This window comes from Penicillium cosmopolitanum, assembly GCF_028827165.1.
Source record: "Penicillium cosmopolitanum strain IBT 29677 chromosome Unknown utg000009l:1.0-9042332.0:1.0-9050551.0, whole genome shotgun sequence".
NCBI lineage: Eukaryota > Fungi > Ascomycota > Eurotiomycetes > Eurotiales > Aspergillaceae > Penicillium > Penicillium cosmopolitanum.
The window spans coordinates 5616851-5635518 of record NW_026622679.1 but is presented as its reverse complement, the minus strand read 5'-3'; the positions used below and the strand labels follow the sequence as shown (position 1 = coordinate 5635518).

General features: G+C 49.0%; 8 protein-coding genes across 8 annotated transcripts; 7 read left to right on the top strand and 1 right to left on the bottom strand.

The window, feature by feature from the left end:
- Window positions 1-162: 162 nt before the first annotated feature.
- On the bottom strand, window positions 163-2759 carry N7509_010180 (glycosyltransferase family 2 protein; the record flags this gene model as incomplete). Its single annotated transcript, XM_056634817.1, has 3 exons — window positions 163-1416; window positions 1481-2203; window positions 2370-2759. 3 exons carry the CDS (start codon window positions 2757-2759, stop codon window positions 163-165), a joined length of 2367 nt encoding a protein of 788 aa, XP_056485437.1.
- A 1321-nt stretch (window positions 2760-4080) lies between these two features.
- Window positions 4081-5322, top strand: N7509_010179 (glycoside hydrolase family 12 protein; the record flags this gene model as incomplete). Its single annotated transcript, XM_056634816.1, has 4 exons — window positions 4081-4387; window positions 4449-4507; window positions 4587-5005; window positions 5076-5322. 4 exons carry the CDS (start codon window positions 4081-4083, stop codon window positions 5320-5322), a joined length of 1032 nt encoding a protein of 343 aa, XP_056485436.1.
- Window positions 5323-5980: 658 nt separating this feature from the next.
- Window positions 5981-7006, top strand: N7509_010178 (PhzF family phenazine biosynthesis protein; the record flags this gene model as incomplete). Its single annotated transcript, XM_056634815.1, has 1 exon — window positions 5981-7006. One exon carries the CDS (start codon window positions 5981-5983, stop codon window positions 7004-7006), a length of 1026 nt encoding a protein of 341 aa, XP_056485435.1.
- A 649-nt stretch (window positions 7007-7655) lies between these two features.
- On the top strand, window positions 7656-8981 carry N7509_010177 (guanine nucleotide-binding protein subunit alpha; the record flags this gene model as incomplete). Its single annotated transcript, XM_056634814.1, has 5 exons — window positions 7656-7791; window positions 7844-8028; window positions 8103-8266; window positions 8323-8584; window positions 8652-8981. The coding sequence occupies 5 exons, from the start codon at window positions 7656-7658 to the stop codon at window positions 8979-8981; spliced, it is 1077 nt and encodes a 358-aa protein (XP_056485434.1).
- Window positions 8982-9533: 552 nt separating this feature from the next.
- Window positions 9534-10922, top strand: N7509_010176 (uncharacterized protein; the record flags this gene model as incomplete). Its single annotated transcript, XM_056634813.1, has 1 exon — window positions 9534-10922. One exon carries the CDS (start codon window positions 9534-9536, stop codon window positions 10920-10922), a length of 1389 nt encoding a protein of 462 aa, XP_056485433.1.
- Window positions 10923-11693: 771 nt separating this feature from the next.
- N7509_010175 (uncharacterized protein) lies at window positions 11694-13259 on the top strand (the record flags this gene model as incomplete). The annotated part of the gene is made up of 4 exons (XM_056634812.1): window positions 11694-12034; window positions 12099-12504; window positions 12591-12674; window positions 12744-13259. The coding sequence occupies 4 exons, from the start codon at window positions 11694-11696 to the stop codon at window positions 13257-13259; spliced, it is 1347 nt and encodes a 448-aa protein (XP_056485432.1).
- Window positions 13260-14177: 918 nt separating this feature from the next.
- N7509_010174 (BRcat and Rcat domain-containing protein) lies at window positions 14178-15100 on the top strand (the record flags this gene model as incomplete). Its single annotated transcript, XM_056634811.1, has 2 exons — window positions 14178-14827; window positions 14896-15100. Coding segments are annotated over 2 exons (855 nt in total), but the record flags the coding sequence as incomplete, so codon positions are not given.
- Window positions 15101-16085: 985 nt separating this feature from the next.
- On the top strand, window positions 16086-18219 carry N7509_010173 (uncharacterized protein; the record flags this gene model as incomplete). Its single annotated transcript, XM_056634810.1, has 5 exons — window positions 16086-16345; window positions 16405-17111; window positions 17166-17316; window positions 17371-17833; window positions 17890-18219. The coding sequence occupies 5 exons, from the start codon at window positions 16086-16088 to the stop codon at window positions 18217-18219; spliced, it is 1911 nt and encodes a 636-aa protein (XP_056485430.1).
- Window positions 18220-18668: the final 449 nt, after the last annotated feature.

Below are 18668 nucleotides of genomic sequence, written 5' to 3'. Positions count from 1 at the left end.
TTCCAATTTTTAGATTCTGTAAATTGTTCATCCATAGTATGTGATACTATACAAGCGCCCCAACCGATCGTGTTCGTCATAATTCCTCCCAATATATGAACCCGGTATTAAATGCGCCGTATGCCGTGTAATAAGTAAATCTCAGAAATGCAATATGTACAACTAGAAGAAGAAAGAGTAGATGAAGACTAGGACCGTCACAATGGTCGCAATCTCGTACTGGAATTCGAACCAGGCAGCCTGGCCACCGAAGGCAATCTTCTTGCTCTTCTTCGTCGGGTGTGCCACGCCAGTCTTGGGGTCTCGATCCAACAGGTCCTCGCGCTGAGGCACGGTTGGGGGATCAATGGCGTACGAAACGGGAGTCCACAGGGAAGTGCAGATGAAAAAGAAGGTCAGAGGAGGCCAGAAGGCGTGGGTGATCAGGCAAATGACAATGCCCTTGAACCCGCTCTCCTTGTAAAAGCATCGGTAGGTGGAAATTGCGACCGCGATGATGGTAACGTAGACGAAGGCAAAGTGGAAGAAAGCCATAAAGTTGAAAAGAACCACGCGTAGGCGGACGAACAGGTTCTTCCGCAAGTTGGCATCACGCTCGTTCAGTTCAGAGCCCAGAGAACCGGTTGGCTTGAATGCCTGGGTCTGCCCGCCGAGCCACTTGGGGAGAATGAAAGCTCGAACAATGCACAGAGCGATGTAGGGCGACATCCAGAGTTGGTAGCGGGATCCACGCTGGCCAGTGTGGTAGCCGGCGGGAATGAAAAGCGCAAATTCACAAAGACGGTTGGCGATGGTCGAAGCGAAACAGGTCCAGATGAGCCAGTGCAGTTGGTCTTGGTTGGCGTAGGCCACCAGCTGCTTGCCCCACAGGAGAATAATGGGGATGGCAAAGAGGGAGGCCGTGAGGAGAATAGTATACAGACTGAGGGTAGCGTAAAGGAATCCAGAAAAGCGCTGGGCAATGGTCATCTTCTTGACGGCATCACCCCAAGCGCAGAACTTGAGCTTGAAGGCCGTGTCGACGGTACCAATGGCCCAACGCGTGCGCTGCTTCAGGTGACCGCCATAGTCTTCGGGAACAGTACCGAACTGGAGAGGCTCGTGAACATACGCAGTCTTCCAGCCCTTTCCAAGCATCAGGGTTGAAGTCGCGACATCCTCTGCCAGCGAACCAAGGGGGAAATTGCCAATTTCCTCGAGCGCCTCGCGTCGAACAATATAGCCCGAGCCGGTGCACCACGCGACATTCATCGCGTCCTTGATCGGCTCAATCACATGCACGAAGAAGTCGAGACTTTGCGCGAGAGGATCGGACGCAGGGGTGTTGTAGAAAAGCTGGGGAGGGCATGCAAGGGCCATCCGAGGGTCCACCAGCAAGTGGGGAAGAACGGCGCGCAGCCACTGTTGTTCGGGGATCTAAGGCCACCCGTTTAGTTCATGACTCGCAGAAAGGATAGTACAGGGAAATTAGAGTGCTTACCATATCAGCATCGAGCGCGGCCATGAATTGGCTGGCGCCGCCGGGCAATGTGTGAACCTGATCGAGACCATAGTTGAGGTTACCGGCTTTGAAGTGGTGAGGCTTGCCGGGAATTTTTTCACGGGCCATGTAGTAGAGATTGGAATTGGTCATGGCAATTTGATTGCAAGAGTCTTCCAGGGTGGCTGATTGACCGTCATCCAAGACAATGACTCGGAATCGTTCCATCGGGTAGTCCTGATCGAGAGCGCCTCGGACGGTGTCCAGCACCACCTCATCATCCTCTCCGCAGCAGGTGACGAAGACATCGACGGTAGGACATTCATTTCCAATCAAACGGAGCTTCGCGCGGCCTCGCTTCTTCAAGGCCATCATGGTCCAACCGTTGTGCATCAGAGATGGGATGGCGGTGACGACCTCAATTCCAACGAAAATCCAGGCACCAGCAAAGCTGTAGCCGGCGGCATTCTGGGCCATGATGATACAGTAGATGCGAAGACCCAGATAGAAAAGGTACAGAGCGGTATTCGTGAAGGTTAATAGCGGAGTGAACTTGAAGACGAAGCGCTTCCAGCCCTTCCAGATATCGACATCGTCGCGGTCATCGAGACGGGCAATGGAGCCCGAGCCAGTCTGCACCCATTCCTTCGCGAACCCTGGAGTCGCTGGAGAGTCGACTAAATTTGTGAGGGATGCGGCACTCTGGAGTTGAGAGTTCTGATACTGTTCGAGCACAGAGATCTGAGTTAGCTTCATGGCCACCATCGCACATACGTTCTGCTCTATAGCAGGTATGCCTCGTGTCTCTCAGGAATGTGCACGACCAAAGCCAGCGCCACATGGGAATGAGAGAAAGAGGAGGGAAAAGACGAAAGAGACGAAAGCATACCAGAGTGGGGGAGGCCGAACGAGAGTCATAAGGAGTGTTGGGGAACGAATCCGGCCCACCGGACAAGCGCGGCGTCGGTTGCAGCCATGAAGAAGAATATTCGGGGGGACTGTAATTGTGGTTGTAGCTGTGGCCCGGTCGGATTGGCATGATGGGGCGAGTGGATGGAGATGCACCAGATGCAGCAGCAGCAGCAGAATCCGGGAATTGAAAGTCGAACGACGTGGAGGAGGAATTGGGATGACTGCGATAATTTTGATAGTTTTGAGGAGGAGTCAATTCGAAGGACTCTTCCTCTTCATGATAAGGACTTCCATAGGGGCTAGGAGGGTATTGCGCTTGGCGACCGTGAGCTTGACTATGACCTTGACCATAACCCTGACCGTTCATGTTGGACAAGTCGATCGACCGCACCTTACGGTTGCGGTAATGCGATAATGCGATGGCGGGACGAGAATGGAGAAGAATGGGCCCGGAGCAAATAAGAACGAACAGAAGCAGGGTATGGGAAAAGATGGAAAATCCCAACACGGCTGAACACAACAACGAGAGAGTAGCGAATGTGATGTAGCAAAAAGCAAAGACGGGCCAGCTGCAAGGGAAGAAAGAAGCAATCTTGGAGTTGCTTGGTGCTGGGAGTGCTTAGGGCGGGCAGGCTTATCTGGTATTGTACACACAGTGTGTAATTTGACTGTATTCCTATCTGATTGGCTATGATTCTGATGATTCAGTTTACCAAAGCACACTAACTCCCACTAATTCCACTAATTTTTAGCCGTGGCGATCGGATGAGGCCGAGGCTTTTGCCTCCATAAATTAGCCCGAGTATTAATAGTCTCCCTTGGAAGTCTGTCCAGTAGGGACTGAATCGAATAAAGGGTTCCGTGTATGAATAGTGTGAATAGGATCAATAGTATTAATTGGATACAAGAATAGAATACACGAGTACGAGTACTCCTCGGGCCACTGCGTCGTCCGCTTGCGTCACCATAGTCCGCAGTCACTCCATCCACATAATACATTAGGTACATTAGGTACATTAGGTGCATGTACAGAGGTACGAGTACTCTGTACTCCGTACGGGAGATAACTAAAATAGAATTTTACAACCAATCCTCGGGAAAACATTTTCCTTTGTCTCGCAAGTTGCCCGGGGATCCAGCCAGGCACAACCGTTAACCAACCAACCCACGGTTCCTGCATTCGCCATTGACCAACCGTTGCGCCAACCATGCTGTCCTCTGACTGGTCGCGTGTGAGAACCAGCCTGCAATCACCTGCTCATTCATCCAATTGATCCACTTGATCCACCGGGTGGACCCCGGTGGACCTGCGAGGGGCGACAGGGTCAGGTACGACTGCACCCGGTTATCGTGGATCGGAGGATCGGAAGACACATCACTTTCCACAGCCACCCACAGAGGTGAATCTCTGTGTATCTGCAGATACACACACCTGTACTCCGTACGGAGTACGGAGTCAACCCTCACTGCAACCTCGATAATTCCGGATTTTCAGCCTTGGCATCTACACCAGTCTTCTCTTTCTCTCCGATCCTCACTTCTCATTACCGTTTTAGGCCCTTTCCGATCTACACTGTTTTCACACTCCCCAGCTCCGAGTCGTCTCTCATTTCCCCGGCTTGACTTTCTTTAATCTTCCTATCCGCTACCCGCATTCCTCTCCGGCATACCAACCCTCATTCCCACACATGGCCTTGTCGTTGATGGTCAACGCCGGCCTCATGGCCCTGCCCATCGGCGGGTGTCTAGGCACTTTATTCGGCATCGACGCTCATCGCGCAGCCACCGGTCAACGCCCACTCTTCGCTCCCAATCCCAATGATCCCGATGAGAATCGCGGCACCGGTGGCAGCACGGGAGGTGGTCAAGATAGCACCGGAGGTGGTTCGGGGTCCAGCGGCGGCGATGTCAGTGACAATGGCATCCAAACCAACCCCTACTGTCAACTCTCATATGGTATCTCGCCGCCGTCGAAGAATGGCGAAACTTTCACGCGTAAGTTCTTACTGACCTTCTTCCCACCCTATTTTGGAGCGACCGGTTAATTTTTTCATAGTCAATCCCAACCAGTGGAATGTCCAAAAGGGTTCTGATAAGGGCGCCCTCTGCATGAATGTAAGTGCCTCGACTAGTCCCTCATGAGACTAGACCCCTCGTTAGACCCTATCGCACATGCTAATCTCACCCCCAACAGGTCACCACATTCAACAACATGACCTACCCAACCAAATACTCAGCCCCCGACTTCTCCGTCACATGGCAATTCGACCCTGGCCCAGAGACCGACCCTGTGTATGCCTTCCCCAATATTATGGTAGACAAGGTGCTGCCCGTGGGCCTCGACGACATGCAAGAGCTCTACCTCAACGTCCATTGGACCTACGGTGTCGGCGACGAGATCGCAACCACCACCGACGAGTCCGAATTGACCGCCAATAATGTCAACACCAACGTCGCCATTGATATGTTCTTTGACAGCGACAAGGTGACCGCGCAGAGCAGCACCAGCGCCAAGTACGAAGTCATGGTGTGGTTTGGCATGTTCGGCCCAGCTACCCAACCTCACGGCTATCCCAAGGTTGTCACAACCAACACGATCAATGGGACGAAATTGTATGTTCATGGGCTTCCCAACGACCCCTCCCTCTTGATACCCCCGACCGATACTAATTTTTTCCCACAGCAATCTGTACTCCGACAAGAACGCGAATACAGATCAAAATGTCCTGACCTGGGTCGCGGCAGAGACGGTCGAAGAGTTCAATGGCGACATCTACCCGCTCATCGCCGATCTGTACAATATGACTGGCTCAGTCTACCCATCCAGCACTGATTACCTGGGCTACTTTGGTTTCGGCTCGGAAGCCTTCTCCGCGGACAAGAATGTCACGTTCGGAGTCACCAATCTCGAGATCGGCATTAAGACATAATCACACAACACACATGTACACATAGATAGCGATTCTTTTCTCCACAATATTAATGACTGATACGATCCCACTTCTATACTACCAAGCTTATTTCCAAGCTGCACGGAGCAATAGACCCGTTTTCTATACGAGCTAGCGCCGATCCGCGTCAAATTTCGGTGGGGCTAGGCGTTCCATAGTCTCCCCGCTTTCTATTTGACACAACTCAATTCAATCCTCTGCCCATGAGCTTTCAATTAAGTTACATGAAGGCATTGTATGCTTTAAGTAGTCATTGACGTACTAAAGCTTGAATATACAATGGGTTCTCCAGTGGCGTGTCAATGTGCCGGCGTTGACGAACCGCTTTCCGCATTCGGAAAGACGCATTGGGCAGGATGGCACATCAATTGGCATCTCCCGACAATCATGATTATGGAATCGCACACGATTCACTCATTCAAACTCAATGCAAATAAACTACAATGTGAAACGACATCCATGACTCACGCCAGGACGACCCCTCACCTCGTATAAGCGTTCCCGCAGCCTTGTCTGTCTCCGCATTCCCCTCACCAGGACTCTCCCTACTTTGTCCGAACTATGTAGAACTCACCTTTCAACAACAACATCGTCTCCTCTGAATAGTACCACTGCACTAGAACCACCCCATCCCAACATGGAAAAAATCAAAGCATACCACTTATCAGTGTTCCCATACTCACCCACCACCACTAACACCACCAAATCGCAAGGAGGCAACCCAACAACAATCTACCTCGGCAATCCAACTGCAACGCAAATGCACTCCCTCGCCAAATCAAACACCCACGAATGCGGCTTCGTACTCACCAACGGCCCCACCACACCCGACCATGACGATTGTCACCTCGCAATGAGATACTGGGTCCCGAACCACGAAATGGAAATGTGTGGCCATGCTACCGTCGGCGCGATATGGTTACTCAATGAACTGGGTCAACTACCCCCATCCACCAGTGGAAATGGGACTGAATTCCGAATCTCTACGAAGTCGGGCATAGTCGATGCGAGAGTTCTGCGTCGGCAGGGGAAGGGAGACGGGAAGGAGTCCAAGGCCACGCGTGTCCTTGTCTCACAACCTCGAGGCATAGTGCAGGATCTCCCATCTTCACCCGATGATCCAAACGGACTGAAAATCCTTCGTAGCATTGTCGCTGCGCTAGGCCTCGATCTGACAGATCTAGATCAAGATCAAGATCTAAGCGGCCTAAAAGTTCAAAACGCATCAACATCCCGAACAAAAACGCTAATCCCGCTTCGCAATTTAGAGACTCTTGCATCCATCACCCCGAACCAAGATTCCATTCGCGCAATCTGTGAGAATATCGGGTCAACGGGTTTATACCCGTACGCCCTTGTCGATGTTAAGGAGCAAATTGTCATGGCGCGCCAGTTTCCCAAGTCTTCGGGGTATATGGAAGATCCGGCGACTGGGATTGCGGCTGCGGCGCTTGCGTTTGGTCTTTTGGATGCTGGGGTTTTGGCTCATGTGCGGAGGTCAGTTTTTGTGTGGCAGGGGTGGAAGATGGGGAGGCCTTCGGAGATTGAGGTTGTTTTTCGATGGGAGGGGGAAGAAGAGGAGGAGAAAGGATCTGGGGGAATTGTGGGTTGTTGGATTTCTGGGAGTGTTGAGTGGTTGGATGTCGATACTGCTGGTTTTTGATACTATACTACGCGTGATGGTAGTTACTACTAGTAGTAGTAGTTAATAGTATTGTGAAACCTCGATATGCATCCGTCCTCCAAATACTACCTGTAATCGGGCCTTCTCAAACAACTTTAGACCTCGAAATCAACTTGCTGCGATGATCAGTACCCACTAGGTAGTCATACCGCAGCCATTCCAACATCATTGCGAGGCAAAATCAAACTCAAATGACCATTCGCCATTTTCAAGCCCCACATATGTCCGGAGACTGACCAACGACAGTATCTTTGCACTGCGCCCAGCTCTCGTCGGGCGTTCAGCTGTGCCCGGCCATCCCCGACGTTGTTGCCTCCAGGGCGTACTCACCCATGCCTAGATCACTATACCGACCGTGAACCTTTCTGGAACGAAGTATTTTTCGCATAATTTAGAAAGCCGGAACGTCCAACAAGTGCCACGTGAAGTGGTAGTTCGTGGCTGTGAGGCTCTGTTACAGCTCGAGTACATTGTTTATCAGCTTACATCTCTCCTGTAGCGACTAATCGCTGTTTTCATGCTAGGTAAGATTATTCAACGAAGTCCAATGGCCGAAAGCTTCATCAACTCAAGCAGTGTCTAATATACGGCCTCTTTCTAGATGACAATGGACCTCCTTTGTTGTGACATGGCTGGAAGCCGGGCAGCCAAATCGACGGCAGATGCCGAAGCCAGATCGGCGCTTCAGCGCCACAAGGAAATTAAAAAATACCTAGCATCGGAGAAGGAAAGATCAAGGAAAACCATCAAAACAGTTTTGCTCGGTATGTGGCGCTATCCGAGACGCGTGAGACTTCGCTAAAATGTATCTACTAGGCATCAAAAAGTCTGGAAAGTCGACCGTGATGAAACAAATGCACAGTATCTACTCTAATGGCTTCTCCGAAGAGGAGCGCCATAAAGCACGCCCTGTTATATTGAAAAACCTCCTCTGTATTTTCAGTTCTTTGCTAGGTAACATGGATACGGAGAGAATGTCATTCAGTACAGAGACAGCCAAGGTAGTTTGACCTTATGAAGCTTCGGCAGTACTAATCCCTTTATTTGCCACTTAGCTCATATCGTTTTATGCTAGTCGTCCGCGGACCTGATTGTCAAAACGGATGCGGATCTTGTCTTCAGCGGAGCTCCGGAAGATGCAGCTATTTGCGATGCCATGAAGAACGTGTGGCTTGATCCTGTAATGTGTACGGTTGTTTCAGAGAACCGCCATATGTTTTACTATGACAATTGGCTTTAGTAAGTGGTTTCCAAGTCCAAGTTTGGATGGCAATGCTCAAAGTTCTACTTACTAGTTTTTACAACTCTACCGATCGTATTACTACTCCCAAATGGCTCCCCAATGATCAAGATACCCTCCAGGCTCGACTTTGGTCACGGGGGATTACTGAAATTTCCTTCAACATAGGTCCGATTACTTGGGAAATGACCAAAATAGGTAAGTACGAAGCGGGGCTACGGAGAAAGGGACTACTCCTTTTCGAAGATGTTCATTGCGTGCTTTATGTCGTGCCACTTTCCGATTATGATCAACTTTTGATCGAGGACGATAGTATGGTATGTTCAAACTGTAGTGATCCTGCATATTTTGCCTCCCTGGCGCTGTTCGCTTATTTTGGCATAGACCATGATGCACGAGATAATACTGGGCTTCGAGTCATCGATCTATTACAACCGATGGTTCAAGGACAAGCCTCTCGTTATTCTCTTGAACAAAGTCGATATATTCAAGGAGAAACTTGCTGGTTCACCGCTCTCTGATTATTTTCCCGATTTTCAGGGTTCGACTACGGACTTCTCGGCTGCTGCAGGCTATTTTGCTAATCGTTTCCGAACATCGGCAACCGCCAGAGCCTCGAGGGATCGTCAGGTTTATACATATTTCACAAATGCCACCGACACAGCATCAATGAAGGCTACGATGGAAGCTATCAGTAGTTCCATACTCGTTTGAAGGGCCTCATCTCCTTCGTTCTTTTACTTTACAATGAGCTGAATCAAACAAAGGATGATAGATCTTCAGTATGGGGTTTCAAGTTCTAATCCGGGAACTTGAATGCAGCTCGACAGGCTTTAAATACTAGCTGTATCCTCCCACTTACAAATCCAACCACATGGTTTTCCCAATTTCTTATTCATAAACCTTGGCATACAATAGAAGCGTTCGTGCAAGTGTTTTATACAGTACTTGTAATCACGTGATATAATCGGCTGTTTCTCGGCTACCGAAAAACTGACATTTGAGTCACTTTCTTTCCCGAGCGTGTCTTACATATTTTTTGATTCTAGTAGTAGGGAACCGCATCGATTGGGTTCTTCGAGCTAAACTTTAGCCTTGTCGGTAGCTCCGAAACCTGTGATTTTCGTCTGTGGGGGAATTCGGTCATCCCATCTCGCCTCGATACGAACAGCTGTGCATGCGATCTTCGGCAAACTGTCCGTTTTCAAATTGAAATTGAACGAAAAACAAAACATCGCCAATATAATATAAACCGACTCTTTCAACATGCTGGTTCAAGTTGCTCAGTCTCTTTGGGGCCTTCTGTGCGATATTCGCACGATTTATGGCCTTGCAGTGGCTATATTTTTGCTACCCGTCATCTTGATCATTGTTGCACGAAATGGAAATGTTTCGACAACGCACAGAAAGCTTAAGAAAAACCATCAGAAGCAAGGGGAGTCTGTGAACAACATGGAAGATCAGTATCATCCCAAGTTTGGCCTCCCGGAAACTACTAGAAACATCGGGCTACCACGGATCAAAGCACTCTATCTCCACCCCGTCAAGTCTTGTGGTCCCATTGAGGTCGATTGTGCTGTACTCACCAAGACTGGATTCCTCTTTGACCGATGTTTTGCATTCGCAACGGGCCCTCTTAACGACGGTCTTGACTTGACCGAGAAATGGCGGTTTATCAGTCAGCGCACTAAGCCTGCCATGTCCATGATTGAGACTGAAATATGGCTTCCTAACGTGGGTGATCATGTTGGTTATCTGGTCATGTTGTTTCCAAACCCAGAAAAACCTTCTTGGGCCGATAGACTTGATACGCTTCTTCGCACATGGGACTTATCCGCCATTCCCAAAGTATCACTCTTCGTACCCCTCGATGTTATAGCTGAAGGGCTCGACGACTACGCAACGAAGCCGAAGGCCTTCACTATTCATTCTCGCGAAGCCATGGGCCTTGACATGTGCGAGTTTCCTTCCGTCGCAGCAGCCATTCCTAAGCTGAAGAAGTTCTTAAAGATCCCCGATAACCAAGGCCTATCGCTTTTCAGATGCACTGAAGACACCCTGGTGCGCACCGATAAAAATCTCGCACCGCTTGAACACATCGGCACACCGGCCGTCCATGGATACACAGACCAGCAACCTATCAACATAAACAGTCTATCCTCCGTCCAAGCCGTGTCCAAGCTCCTCCCCGCCGAAAACCAACCCCTGAATGCACTCCGTTTTCGAGCAAATATTTGGATCGAGAATTCTGCCGCTTACGATGAAGAGACGTGGAAACGCTATGCTATCTTGCCAAAGGATCCTCGTGTCATGTTAAAAACCCCGGCAGTCCCAACTCTTTCTGTTGTATGCCGGACTTCGCGGTGCACAATGCCCAACGTTGACCCGGAGAAGGGAGTCTTTGATACTGATAACGCGCCTCCGGATAGGAAGAAAGGAAAGCCACAACCAAGCACAACCTTGGTACAGCACCGTACCGTTGAAGATGGTAACAAAAGCGCGCTCGGATACCTGGGTATGCATTGTGTTCCAGAGGATTGGTGTTTGAAAATGGCAGATGACGAGAACCAAGGCTTGTTTGTTCGGGTCGGTGATGAGATCGAGGTTCTTGAACGGGGGACACATCTATATGGATCCACTGGTGGTGATTACTAGGAATTGCTGGTTTTCTATCCTGTTATTTTTCATATATAAATTTAAAATGCAGTGCTTTCTTTTAGCAGTGGGTACGTTATCGGTCATTCTGGAGGCTTCATATTGTCGATTTCCTCAGCAAATAAGCATAAACTTGAAAATTTCCCTTTGATCCTCAAGATCATCTTGTCTTGTCCAGAATCAGGAAAAAATTAAGTACTGGTTCTTTATACTAGTTGAAAGAAAATACAACTAATAACCAAATTTGCTTTCTCGGAAATCAGGCGTAGATCGGGTTGGGAGTTGAAAGAAACTGAACGTGAATTCCAGTTTTGTGATTCGGCTCTTTGAAGTCCTTCTGTTTCAATAAATCCCTCCTTCCAATAAGTGTTGCAAATGGGTATCTTATTAGAAGATGGCATATGTTGACTTTTGCTTTGAATATATGCCTACGAATGCGAGGGTTGTTACTAGTAGCACTCAGTCCTGCCATGCACAACGTCGAGAAACAATGTACATCATACTACTAGCAAATTATCATTGGATAAGTTACAGAAATAGACACAACGTAACACTCTTGTCAAAGAAATAAAGAAATACTATGTTCTGATGAAACACATGTTCATAAATGAAGTTGATGAAAGGTCCCCGAATGACCCAAGAAACCGCCCCTTTGAATAAAAATATAACTATGCCATACAGTAGCCTCAGCCAGCGCCCCAATCTTCTCATTTTCTTCACAATCTCTACCAGGCCTTAATTTGTCAAGTTCGAATCTCACTCTTCTTCAAAATGCCTCGCCGCCGCGAAATTGCGCCACGTCCTAGAAAGGATCAAAAACGGCGACGAGATATTTCCCCAGATTCATCGACCTCTCCGCCTCCAGGAAAGAAAGGTCGTACAGGCAAGGGCAAAGATCTTCTCAAGGAAACTGGTGGATCTCAAAGAACATCACGAACCATCGTGACACGCAGCTCTGTTCGTCGGCCTTCCCCGCTGTCGCAGGAGGTGCTGGTAGCTGAAAGTAGCGGCGAATACAAAAGATGGCCCCGTCAAGATCCGCCCATCACCAACGTGAATGATATTCCCAAGAGCTGGAAGTGGCACCCGAATGAGCCTGATCTTGATCCAAAGTCTGTTTGGCCTCTAATCCCGCTTCCGTGAACAATTTGAACTAAATTTATCTTTGCAATATAGTGACGTTGACGGCCATATTGCCCGAAATCGCGAGCGTATCGAGGATGGAATCCTGCCTGCCGTCTTTGAAATACGACTGAAGCAATATGAAGCGAGGAAGAAATACATAGATGATATGATTGCTTCAGAGCCAGCAGGCCTCGACAATGCTGTTATCGCTCGACTGAATACTTTGAAGACTATGAAGACGATTCTCGAGCGAGATGGCGATGAGAATGAACAGCTTCCCAATGTCAACGCTCTGATTAAAGCTTATAGATCCAGAAAGCTTTCCTGGTCTTATGAGGCAAAGGTCACCTACTGGAACAAAGGGAAGCAGCTATCTAAGCCAAGGGATTTCAAATTTGACGATTTACTCGACTTTCATAAAAAGCATGACACAGGGAAGGGCTTCTGGGTCGAAGGGGTGAGTACCTTTTTCCCCTTTCCCCTTGAATCTGATATTAACCGTCCAAAGTTTTCGAGCTAACCTCTACGGCGCGTGTTCGCTAGTTTTCAGGTCCGGAACCTAAACGCCTAATGGCCCATATGCGTATCCCCGCGAACCCTGCGGTCAATATATGGCCCTCCCATACGGTATGAGTCAGCACCTTGGAAGAAAGATAAATGGAATATTATCGTACTAATTGCTTTTTAATTTCTTAGATTTGGTTCGAGCTCAGAGCTCCAGGTGTGACTGGGATGTATTGGAGCATGGATTTCTTGGAGGATACCGGGGCAAATACAATGACTATCTGGGATACCGACCTCGATCAATTGATCCAATTCAATGGAAACCCAATTCCAGTGCCTATTTCCCTGGGAGAGACCGTTATCCACACGGCAAGCAATACTGTTGTAAAAAAGTCCGTTATCATTGAAGCTAGGGTTACGGCGGGAGAAATGAGAACCAAATGGTATACACTGGAGGCTATTGTGAGACAGGCTCCCCTGAAGGGCGAAACGGCTTGGAGACTCAGTGGCTCATGGTGGAGAGAGGCTTTGTATACAGCGTCGTTTCCAGACAGTCAGAGAGAAATAATTGCTTGTGACAATTACTGGGAGTTTCTTAAATTGGTACCGGATGTCAATCCGAACGATGTGATACCCATTTCGCCTCCTAAGAGGGGAGATAATGTGCCTGGGAGACCACGGGGAAATGCTTTCGATCTATTTCTCTAGTCGCCAGTTCTAGATCCTGCAATTTTGGTCTGGCTAGTAGAGGGTTGCGATTTAGTTTTCTTTGGTGGGAGACTGGTAAAGTTGTGCGCTGTGATCTTGCTTTTTTATCTCTCTTGTGTCGTCTACAACTAGGACAGGATTTTTCAATAGAAACCTTGGAAAATACCAAATGTTATCAATAGTAGTTATCAGTGTCATGCTTGATCCTAACAAATCAGGGTACTGAGTGCCTAGGTATGATACTAGGTAGGATACCGGGTCGTTAATCCATGCCACCTTTTCCTCCTCCTCCTCCTCCTCCTCCTCCTACTACAACTACTACTAGACAGCCAGCTTAAATTGCCCTGGCTATTTATACTAACCTAGGAGCCTAAGATCTGAGACGCGCAACGCTCCTGCCCGTCCTTCACTGCTTCACCCTCGCTCCTTCCCTCACTTCCCTCACTTTCCCTCATCTTCATTCACTGCCAATCACCCTCGCTCCTTTCCTCTTCCACTTTTCACCTTCCACCCTCCACCTTCCATCTTCTTCTTTCCCCTACTACCACTCCACGTTGCTCTCCACGTTGCTCTCCACGTTGCTCTCCACGTTGCTCTCTACTTTTCTCTACTCAGCTCTCAGCTCTCAGCTCAGCCCACTGAGCCTCACCTTCAAGATGGCTGAGAAATCGTTCCCATTGTTGCTCAAGCTCATGCAAGACGACATCACAGAGATACTGGACACGAACAAGCCCAGGCCCGCCAGCTGCGCCACAGACGAGGAATTCGCTCTCGAACAATGGAAAAGGGAGATCGACATCATGCAAGCGTTCTCTTGATTGTCAACTGGCTGCCAAGGTGGCAAGCGTCCCTCGAGACGAAGCTGCTCTTATCTCGGCTATTCTACAGGAAGAGGAGAGATCGCAGGCTGATCGACACATGGCTCTACGCATGGGCGGGAGTGCGGCAGCACCCGAGAACCGATCGTCACCTACCATCTACCAACAACAGATGTGCCAAATGGTTGAAAGAACCATGGCCGAAGATGCAAACATTGACTTGAAAGGAAGCATAGCAGAAAACGCCGATGAACCCAAGCAAGACCGCTTCGAATGTGTCATATGCCGCGAGCAATTCATTTTTTTCAAAGTGATCAGGGCACCTTGTTCCGACTACTATTGCCAGGATTGCCTGTTCCAACTTTTTGGGGCTGCTTTGAGGGATGACTCGCTGTTCCCACCGCGATGCTGTGGCATCTCTATCCCTCTAGATCACGTGCGAACACTCATCGGATCGGACACCTCGCGTCGAATGGAGGAAAAGACACTGGAGATTAACGACGCCTCCCGAACGTACTGCTCAAAGCGAACCTGCTCAGCTTACATACTCCCGTGCCAAAAGCAAGGGAGCTGCGGCACGTGTCAAGTATGTGAGCAGAAGACTTGCATACGCTGCAAAGAGGAATTTCATCAAGGAAAATGCGTTCAGAAGTGGAATCCAGTAGTCCGGATGGCGCAGGTTTACGGCTGGAAGCGTTGTGCTAAATGCCAAAACATTGTGGAGCTCAGTACGGGATGCAATCATACCACGTAAGTGCTCTCCGATCAATCAATCCTCTGCATGTTTGGAACTGTCTACTGATCTAACTTCTTCCAAGTTGCCGTTGCCGGTACGAATTCTGTTATGTTTGTGCCAAAAAGTGGCAAACATGCCGTTGCCCGCTACGGGATGAACGTCGTTTACTTGACCGCGCAAACCGAATTGTGGCCCGAGACAATGCCGTACTAGAGGCTGCCGTTGTGAACGAGGTAGCAGAGATGCTCCGACAACGCCAAGAGTGTGATCACCAGGGCTGGATGATCGTGCGTGGGGAATTTCGGTGTGAGCGGTGTACCGACAAACTTCCCAGATTTATCTACGAATGTGCCGGCTGTCGTCTACGTATTTGCAAGCGCTGTAAGCAGAATCGTCTTTGAATCCAAGTCTCCGAGAGCCCTCAGATGGAGGAATGTATGGTTGATTATCAGACGGGAGGATGGAATTTGCATATAGCAACGAATATTTCCAGTGTCACCAGTTCGACGATCATGTTCAAGTTCAAGTTTATTATTTAACTCGAGCCAAAACTCATAATCATGAATATCATTATCTTCTGGCTTTGCAAGTCTCATGCCGAATGAGTATATCAGCGGTACAGTACTACTAGTAGATAGCCAGTATTAAATATGTAAACATCCACCGATGTCATACTTCGAGCTTCTGTTTGTGCCTGAGGCTGCCAGGAACGAGAATTGTACTACCACGTGATAGGTCGAGACCACTCCGTACATAGACTCATACTGTACTACTAACTAGTACATCCGGGATCCTGGTTAGCACGTGGGTCTTCCCTTTCGATAGTCTGCCGATTGTCACCGGGAATCTGGCAAGTAAATAGAAATCCAGACATCCCCTCAGCCTCGGAACAAAAAATGAAATCAGAGAATTGCTCCACTCGCGGCGCGGCGCCCTGACCCATTGCATCATCGCCTCCCCGGCTCCCAGATCTCGTGCATCCACTGCTCGTGGCTTCACGGATCGCCCCATCGATCGGTCGATCCAGCGTAGCTGGAAATTTGCGAGGACGCTGATCTTCTTTTGCTCGACATGAAATACTATTCATTCGTCCACAATTTCAGCCTAACCATGGATAGCCTTCAATAAACGATTCCTGGTCAGCTCCTGCGGAATCTAGGGCTAGTCATGGCTGAGCGATCATCCTGCATTCTTAAAAGGCTCTTTGCCCTGGGATTTTCCCATGGGAAAGTAGCTTGAATCTTTGCGCATCGTCATCGTTGTGTTGTCACTATGGAGATCCCTGACATTCCCGACAATCGCCCACATAAATCACCTTCGGTATTGTCGTACTCGCCGACCATTGTCCTTGATGACGCGACAGACTATGGGTTTGAATCGCAACCCAAGGAAAGCGACTACCAGGACATGCGCAAAGCTCCGCCGGTAGATACGCCGCAAGACATGCGCCAGGAAGTTAGCCAAGATCTCAGTACGCCAGAGCCACAAGAAAAGCTGAAGGGACTGGACGCGATGCCGAATGGCACAGAACAGTGAGACAAAGATCTGCAAAGCAAAGTTGCAGGAACCCGCCGCTAATCTAATGGCACAGTCCTCCTCCCCCATCAAGCGGCGACGGCGACATCAACGACGACGAACTTCGCTCCAAGTCATCGCTCAAAACTCTCCGCCGAAACTTCGCACTAAACGAACTCCCACTGCTCCAAGCGACGAACCCATACGATGGTTCTGAGCAATTCAATCCTGTCAACGAGGAGGATGGCGACACATTCGACTTGGTTGCTCCATGGGAAGGCGACGCGGCCCCACTGCACTCTCTTGAGCGCCAAGCGGATACGATGTTTTCGCCCGACCATATGCTAACCATCTTGCGAAATCCGCGCTATCTGGCGCGATTTCGTAATTTCTTGGTCTCGGAGCGCCCGAGGTCGATTCCCACATTGACATATTATCTCAATGCCTGCAAGGCGCTGAAAGCAATCCAATATGCGAATGCCCTTGTACGATTGTCGGTAGATGTGCCGACGGCGGGGATTGAGCAGGCTCAAGAACCCGTTGGCCTAACTACAAACACAGCACTCGAAGCCCGTGTACAGGATGCTCTGAATGCTCTGACTGCAGAGGAGCTTCCCGCATTCATCACAGCGACATGTATCAACATCACGAGTAAGGTTGTCGAGGAACGCGTGCGAGGAACCTTACCAGACAAGTTCCAGGGAACATCAGACGCCCTTGCGGAAGTATTTTGTTTGACCGACCCCTCGCGCCCCGATAACCCAATTATCTTTGCATCTGGAGGTAAGTAATTCACTGCCTTGGGTATTGAGGAAAAATTGTCTAACACCTGCTTAGAATTCCACCGCACTACTCAATACGGCATGGACTACGTCCTTGGACGAAACTGCCGTTTCTTGCAAGGCCCGAAAACAAACCCTAACAGTGTTCGACGCATTCGTGAAGGCATCCAGTCAGGCCGACATCACTCAGAATTGTTCCTTAATTAGTAGGTCACTTGCTTCTCTGCATTCTCAGCCCACAAACTAACGATTGACAAAAGCCGCCGCGATGGCTCTCCATTCATGAATCTGCTTCAATGCGCACCGCTTTGCGATAGCCAAGGAAAGATCCGGTATTTCATTGGAGCTCAAATTGACGTTTCAGGCTTAGCGATGGAGGGCGCGCAAATGGAATCTCTCCAAGACTTGCAGGACCGAAAAACTTCGGAAGAGAAGGAGGAAGAAGCTTCCCAGCAAGATGATGTCTCCCAGCAAGATGATGTCTCACACCTCAAACCGAAGCCAAAAAGCGAATTCCAAGAACTGGGAGAACTGTTCAGTCCACGAGAGCTGCAGAATGTGCACGATTACGGAGGCAATCTGTTCCACCCTGTGGCCGACCGACTCAATCCAAAGAATAGCCGCCTGTGGATCCAAAGCCCCGAGGGCGAGAGCGAGTCTCGGTTAGGAGTTCCATCATCTGTTTCAAATGGTGGAGGCTCTTTGACTGGTGTCTACAAACATGTAAGTATACCCGCAAGCCCAGCCGCCTTCAAACATGCTAAACGCTTTTGGTATAGTACCTTCTTGTCCGACCATACCCATCACTCCGCATTCTTTTCACATCGCCATCCCTTCAAATTCCCGGTATGCTTCAATCTTCATTCCTATCCCGTATTGGCGACTCCGGTCCCAAGCGTGATAGTATTCTACACGCCATGATGGCCGGGCGTAGCGTCACAGCTCGGATTAAGTGGGTGAACCGCTTCAGCGATCATGGTCGGCATCGCTGGATCCATTGTACGCCGTTGTTGGCGAATAATGGAGAAGTGGGAGTGTGGATGGTGGTGGTTATCGACGATGAAGATGAAAGTATGGTACGGTGGAGTGGGAATTGGCCGAGTGCCTAGTGCTTGACGAAAACTTGACTTTCTTGTATATACTTCGCTTTCTGTATATTATCTTAGACACATGAATTAACCTACGAACTTTATCAAGCCCTGGAGAGTTTCGAGTTAGAGCACCATAATCAGTTGGTGTGAATGCTAGGTCCAGTCACTATTTTCAATGAGCCCGGGTAAATTGGTTCAGTAAACTTCATCCCAGTCATAAATGTTAGGTATAGTCATGTCCAAATGAAATTTCTAATAAACCCTTCATCTTGTCGGAATTTCTCAGTTGACGTATACACCATGGCCCCAGAGTTGGTCGCCAGATATTCTACTCCACACACTTTCTCTCATTGCACTACCAGTTCATTGTATGATCTGCGACTTCTTTTATTCATTCAGTGTATTTGAACTCGATATGATACGATATGTGTCGATATCTGAATTTTTGCGGGTTGAAGAAACTATAA